General features: G+C 35.9%; 2 protein-coding genes across 2 annotated transcripts in view; one reads left to right on the plus strand and one right to left on the minus strand.

Annotated features, from left to right (window-relative positions):
• FAM133A (family with sequence similarity 133 member A) overlaps positions 1–4,338 on the minus strand; it is a 48,138-nt gene extending 43,800 nt beyond the window's left edge. The window contains exons 1-2 of the mRNA XM_045773006.2: positions 4,257–4,338; positions 3,413–3,481 (exon numbers count right to left, since the gene is read on the minus strand). The gene's annotated coding sequence lies outside the window, so the exon portion shown is untranslated. The remainder of the gene's footprint in view (positions 1–3,412; positions 3,482–4,256) is intronic.
• Positions 4,339–4,507: 169 nt separating this feature from the next.
• Positions 4,508–7,043, plus strand: NAP1L3 (nucleosome assembly protein 1 like 3). The gene has a single exon (XM_045773005.2). It carries the CDS (start codon positions 4,825–4,827, stop codon positions 6,247–6,249), a length of 1,425 nt encoding a protein of 474 aa, XP_045628961.2. The 5' UTR covers positions 4,508–4,824; the 3' UTR covers positions 6,250–7,043.
• The last annotated feature ends 228 nt before the right edge of the window (positions 7,044–7,271 follow it).

Raw genomic sequence — 7,271 nt, forward strand, 5'->3', positions numbered from 1 at the left:
AGAAGATATGTGGATGGTAAATCACTACAAAAAAGATGTTTAACATCCTTAGTCATTAGGGAAATGCAAAGTAAAACCACAATGAGATACTACTGCAAACCTACCAAAATGGCTGAATTTAAAAAGAATGACCATACCAAGTGTTGGTGCTCCTAGTAGAAATGCAACATTGCACAACCACTTTGGAAAACAGTTAATTCTTAAAAAGTTAAACATACACATAGCATGTGACTCATCAGTTTATTTATATAACATTCCAGAAAATGCAAACTAGTCTATAGAAACAGAGAGCAGATCAGTAGTTGCCTAGGTAGGGACAAGGATAGGCATAACGAAACTTTTGGGGGTGAAAAAATTTTTCATTATCTTGACTGTTGGTGATGACTTCACAGGTATAAAAATTTATTAAAATATCACATTGTGTACTTTATGTACAGTTGAATCTACTGTACTTTAATAAAATTGTTTTTAAAAAGAATTGTGTATTCAGATAAAACCTGTCTAGATGAATAATGACAAAAAAAGAAAAACATAAGTCCACAGATAAATGAAATTGCAATGTTTGGCTTAAATATCTACAACAAAGATAATGCTATAGCACTTATTGCATATTACGTGTATGTGTTTGTGTGACAGAGGGGGTAGTTGGGATCGTGTATATGTTCATAATAGGGAAGGTATAAACAGCTGTCAAAGAGCCATGTTCAGCCTGAATATAACAATAGATTCTGTGTTAAGCATCATCTCATGTAGAAGTATGGACATTTGACTCTAAAGAATATCATAAAATATTGAAACAGAGAACATATCACTATGCAAGTAATTTAAAGATGGCCTTATAAAGAAAAATAAGCATATTATATACTAGAACTAATACTTACAAAAATATTCACAGTAGAAAATATATGATATAACACATAAATTAAATGCATTACATAAAGGAAATACTTATTTTCTTTTAGGAAACTGCCATAATAAAATTAAGCTAACTAATAGACCAAGAAAAGCTACAAAAATGAAATTACATTATAAGATAACTAAGGTAGTACATACACAACAAAAGTAGAGCACTATAGTTAGAAGTCATCTATAGTCTGGCTTGGAAAAAAAGATGAACCAAAAAATCAAAATAGTTCATTAATATCTCTGTATGAGGTTTTTTTTACAAGTTTTTCTCTTTTTATTCTCCTTGTTTCATTCCAAACTTTTGTTTCAGTGTGATTAAGTACAAGTCCTTGAAAAACATTGTTTAGATGACAATTTAAATTGAAATTAGGTAATTTAAAATGAAAGCTGTAGTTAAGATGAATTTGTCCAATGTTATAAGTCAGAACAGATGTATTTTCTAAAGGAGTCACAGTTGCTCTAAATCAAGGCCAAAATTATTTTACCTGTAGGATTTCATCACCGATCAATTTCTTTCTTAATTCAGTGGAAAAGCAAGCAAAGGATATAAATAGGCAAATCTCAAATGGACAATAAAAATATGAAAGGACATTCAATCTTACTGCTAACCTAAGAAATACAAATACATAATGATAAGAAATTAATTTGGGGACGGTCATTAAAGATGTGAATAGTGATTATCTCTCAGTGTGTTTTTAGTTACTTTTCTTGTTTGGATTTCAATATATATAATATATTTTTAAAGAATTTTTATTTATTTATTTGACGGAGAGAGAGACAGCCAGCGAGAGAGGGAACACAACCAGGGGGAGTGGGAGAGGAAGAAGCACGCTCTCAGCAGAGGAGCCTGATGCGGGGCTCGATCCCAGAACGCCGGGATCACGCCCTGAGCCAAAAGCAGATGCTTAACAGCTGAGCCACCCAGGCGCCCCTGGATTTCAATATATTATTTAACTTTTTTCAATGCATATCATTTTCACAAAATATAATGTTATTAAAAAAACAGCCACTACCTCATTAGTTGTCAGCAGAAAAATTAAGGCCAATGGATCAGAAAACAGAATTCAGAAACAGAACCAAGCAGTTTAGTTAATACGGTAAAAGTGGCATCTTGAGTAAGTGTGAGACAGAGAGATTATCAAATAAACAATACAAAAAAAATTAGCTAGCTAATAAAAATATATTTTAAAAAATATCTGAATCCCTAACTCTTTGCTTACTCCAAAATACTAATTCCTGATGGTACAAAATTTAACATGTAAATGAAACCACTATAGTACTATCAAAATATAAGAGCACTCATTACAAAAAGGATATCTATCATTTTAAATGAAAATAATAATTTGCAGAACAATATTTATGGCATAACCCCACTGATTTAAATCATTGTTTCCATAGTATATGTTTTGATTAAAATTATGAAATGAAAGAATATACACTCAGTTAAGTTTTATTCACCATTATATTACCATCCTCTACCACAAGTGCCCGGCACATGGCAGGCATGAAAACATCAGTTGAATGATTAAATAAATGAATTCTTATGCATTGTTGGTGGAATTGTAAATTGTGATAACTTTTCTGAGGAGAAGTTTGGCAATATGTGTCAAAAAATAAAATGAACACACAATTTTTTCCAGCACTCCCGTTTCTAGGAATTCATCTTATGATTAATTTTCACAAATCCATATAGTAGGTATCCAGGGCTAATTTTTTTTATAACAGGAAAAAAGTGTATGCTAGTGGAGAGATGGTGTGACAAGGAGGTGCTCTACAACAGGAATCTGGTTAAATAAGTTAAGTCAAATATTTCCATGGAATATGCACCTATTTTAAAATTAGATGTTGATCATTTACCATGCAAATATATCCACAACTGATAAATTAAATGAGCAGATTACAAAACAATATGTTTTATATTGAGAACAGTTTATATAAACAGGCAGGTATGTAGATGTACAAAGAAATTTCTGGAAGGAAATGCATCAAAATGCTAACAATGGTTATCATTTGGTTAAGATTATGTATTTTTACCATCATCAGAATTTCCTATATTTTTTCTTTACAATGCTTATATACCTTGAAATTCATTTTGAATAATAAATTTATTTATTTGTAAATTTATTTACAAAATAGAAAAGTGTTCCCTAACTTTTAAAAAATATATGACTAAATGACAAAGCATAAATTCTATAATAAAAAGGTAACACAAAGATTAATCTAACTTCAATATTTTTCCTCATTTGAAGTGATAATTCATCATGTCTTACATTTTAATTTGCTACTTGTATTCTATGAGCAAGTTTAGACACTGACTGTGATTAATGAGGTTATTTTCTACATTAGTATATCAAATTACCTCTATGGGGTTTTTTGCTTCCACAGAAATATCAAGATATCTTCCAACTACGTCTTTAAAAGACTTTAATATATTCTGTGAATTTTTATCCAAATACAGATAGGTAATTCCTGTCATTCATAAAAATGGGCTAAATATGTTTCTTACCTTTAATGAAAAGTAAACACTGGTCTTTTGGGTTGTACCAAGGGAGGTGTTCTGTAGCAGATATGAATCCTGTAAATAAAAATAACAGATACCTGTTTTTAAACTTCATTTTACAAAAGTTTATTCACATATTACTGGATTTGTAAATCATACTTTAGTGTGGCTGGAATATTACAATGTTAGAAGTAATTGGTGGCAGATGGCATTGTAAGATATACCCTGACAGAGGATGCACTTTTCGTCAGCACAAATTCCCCCTCCCATCCTGCTGTTCATGGGATTCAAAACTGCTGCACAAAAGTATAGAGCAAACCGTCTGCTTTTAAATAATACTACCTAACGTTTGAATGTCCTTGTATTTCGTCTACAAAGTTGTTGCAAGCACTGAGAACAGCTGTCAGAAGCAAGGCTGGGGTATATTATATGCCAGTTTAAAAAGAGAAATATAGTAAAAATGGTGTAACGGACTCACGGCAACATGGGTCACAACCCTTGTAGATGGATATAAACCAGGCTTGCCAAACACTACAGATAGTACTTATTAAAACTGTTACGTGGACGCATTATGCCTGCTTTTTTAGCCCCTTCCTCCTTTGCCAATAAACGACTCTCCTTTTTCCCCAGTGTAAAAATACACGCCCAAGGATATTTAGATAAAGAGAATTTTTAAAAAATCATCCATAATCACACTACCCAATGATGCCATTTGGAGTACTTTCATCCAATTTTTTAAAAACAGATTTTTGTCAAGAGGCTCCTGACAAACCAAACGGGAATTCGGGATGAGATGATTGGAGAAAGATACCCCTCTTCCCTTGTTAGGAACCATGGCTAGTATTTTTACCTCATATCTAAGCTTGTTTTTGAATTATATAACTATAAAGATAGAATTTTGAGGGGAAATTAACGTCTTCCAAGGGTGTGTGCCTCAGCTATCAAGGAGCATCTGGGAAGGTGGGCGGAGCTTGAAGGGCGGCGGGTGCGTTTGGTCTTTCATTAGGCTTAGAGCTTGTCAATCAAGCTTGCCCAGCAAATGAGGCACGAGCTAAGGGCACCCTGGGAACTAAATTAACGGCCGTTTTGACTGCAAGGGGTGGGGGTTTGCGATCTAAACCCTGAAGACATCTTGGGGTCTTACACTGCGCCATTAGGCTGCGGCACGCTTCAGACCGCGGCAGCTACGGTGAGAGGTTTTGCTACCGCCGTTCTCGCCCAGGCCTGTATTGCCGCTTCCACCTCTGCGCGATCACGGCCGCCCAGCCCCGCCCTGCGCTACTGCTACCTTCGCCGCTGCAACCTCCTCAGCACCGGCCTCCGCCGCTACCCAAGCATCCGTGAGTCATTTTCTGCCCGTCTCCGAGCGCGCGGTCTCAGTGGTAGTCACCACATTAAGAGGTTTGCAGGGTTGCAAAATGGCAGAAGCGGATCTTAGCATGGTCTCGGAACCTGCCGCCCAAGGGGTTGCTGAAGAGAAGATGGCTAGCTCGTCTAGTGATTCTGGGGAAGAATCTGACAGCAGTAGCTCTAGCCGCAGCACTAGTTGCAGCAGCAGCAGCAGTAGCCGCAGCCGCTTATATAGAAAGAAGAGGGTATCTGGGCCTTCCAGAAGAGCACGGCGGGCTCCGCTGGGTAAAAGTTTCGTGGATCGGCTGCCTCAGGCAGTTAGAAATCGTGTGCAGGCGCTCAGAAATATTCAAGATGAATGTGACAAGGTAGACATCCTGTTTTTAAAGGCAATTCACGATCTCGAAAGAAAATATGCCGAACTCAATAAGCCTCTGTATGATCGGCGATTTCAAATAATCAATGCAGAATATGAACCTGCAGAAGAAGAATATGAATGGAATTCAGAGGATGAGGTGTTCAGCAGTGATGAGGAGGTGCAGGAAGACACTCCTAGTGAAATGCCTGCTTTAGAGGGTGAGGGAGAAGACGATGACGATGACCCCAAAGAAAAACCTGAGGTAAAGGCTGAAGAAAATGAGGTTCAAAAAGAAATTCCTGAGGCAAAGGCTGAAGAAAACGCAGAGTCTAAAGATTTTCTGGGGGTTAAGCCTGAAATGAAAGAAGAGCCTAAAGTAGTCCCCCAGGCAAAGGCAGAAGATAAAGAACAGCCTAAGGCAGCAGAGGCTAAGGCAAAGGCTGCTGTAATAGAGGCTCCTAAAAGAATTCCTGAGGTCAGGCCTAAAGAAAGAGTGAATCTTAAAAGAGCTCGTAAGGGAAAGCCTAAAAAAGAAGATCCTAAAGGCATTCCTGACTACTGGCTGACTGTTTTAAAGAATGTTGACAAGCTCGGGCCCATGATTCAGAAGTATGATGCCCCCATTTTGAAATTCTTGTCAGATATTAGCCTGAAGTTCTCAAAACCTGGCCAACCTATAAGCTACACGTTTGAATTTTATTTTCTACCCAATCCATACTTCAGAAATGAGATGCTGACCAAGACATATATAATAAAGTCAAAACCAGATCACAATGATCCCTTCTTCTCTTGGGGATGGGAAATCCAAGATTGCAAAGGCTGTAAGATAGATTGGAAAAGAGGAAAGGATGTTACCGTGACAACCACCCAGAGTCGCACAACTGCTACTGGAGAAATTGAAATTCAGCCAAGAGTGGTTCCTAATGCATCATTCTTCAATTTCTTTAGCCCTCCTGAGATTCCTAAGATTGGAAAGCTGGAACCACGAGAAGATGCTATCCTGGATGAGGACTTTGAAATTGGTCAAATTTTACATGATAACGTCATCCTGAAATCAATCTATTATTATACAGGAGAAGTCAAAGGTACCTATGATGATGGTAAAGATTATGGAAACAGGAAATATCGAAAATAAAAAAGGCTGCCTGGAGGAATTTTCAAGCATCTCAAAACTTCAAGAATGAAGCAGGTTTATACAGCCTCAGGCGAGATGGGGGCTGCTCTATAACCTCAAGGCTAGCATTCCTTACAATCTTGTGTTTTCATATTTTCTTGATAGTCTAAAAAAATTGTCTTACAGTGTCTAAGTATCAGTATCTAGCCTGTTGTAGTGTAATAGTCTTCAAAATATGTAAATGCTGTCAGTTATCTAAAGCATGCTCCTTTGGTGCTAGAGTTTTGATTTTTGTGAAGTCCTTTTGTCATGTTCCTATTAGAATATAGCTGTGAAAACTGTCATAATTGTCAATTGAGACAAATATTTGCTTGAAAAAAAGAGTTCCTGAAATACCAATGCAAGTGGTTTTTCTTTTCCAGCCCAGAAAACTAAATGTTTAAGTCTGCTTGCCCTAGCTGTGCCTTCATTACTTTGCTATAGAAATACAGTACTTAAATTAACTAGAAACAGCTAAACAGTGAAATTTGCTTGAAAAAAGATTAGCATAAATTTAAGAATGTCCGTCAAGACCATATATGATATGACTGAACTTATTTATGTGACATAGTGTTCTATAAATTAATAATAATGAAGTTATTGTTTACCACTGAAGTGTTAATATGGCAGTACTTTTTAAAAGTTTCCTCATACTGTGTAATTGTAAACTAAAGTTACTAACCACATTTTCTTTGTAATATGTTATATTTTGTCTTTCACAGAGATGATCACTTTATATCATTTGATATTTTTTTCATGTTCTATTGCATCCTAAAATAAATGTCAAATAAAGTGTATCATGCTGTAAAAATCTAACATTTTTTCCTAATTATAAAAAAGTGGGTCTTCTAGAAAAAGTAGAAAATACTGAGGAAAAGGGAAATTTAAAAAGAATATATAACTATTAATAACATTCTGTTTCCCAGATCTTAGCTCTTCTTTGGAGGATACACATTCAAGTGATTGGAGAGAAATGGAACAGGGGAGGAAGGCTAAGGGAGAGG

The sequence above is a fragment of the Ursus americanus genome, chromosome X (assembly GCF_024610735.1).
Source record: "Ursus americanus isolate L20-20 chromosome X, mUrsAme1.1.p, whole genome shotgun sequence".
NCBI lineage: Eukaryota > Metazoa > Chordata > Mammalia > Carnivora > Ursidae > Ursus > Ursus americanus.

What these genes read in the sequence shown, in the direction of transcription:
- NAP1L3 (XM_045773005.2), top strand. Translation starts at nt 4,825, where the DNA reads ATGGCAGAAGCGGATCTTAGCATGGTCTCGGAACCTGCCGCCCAAGGG.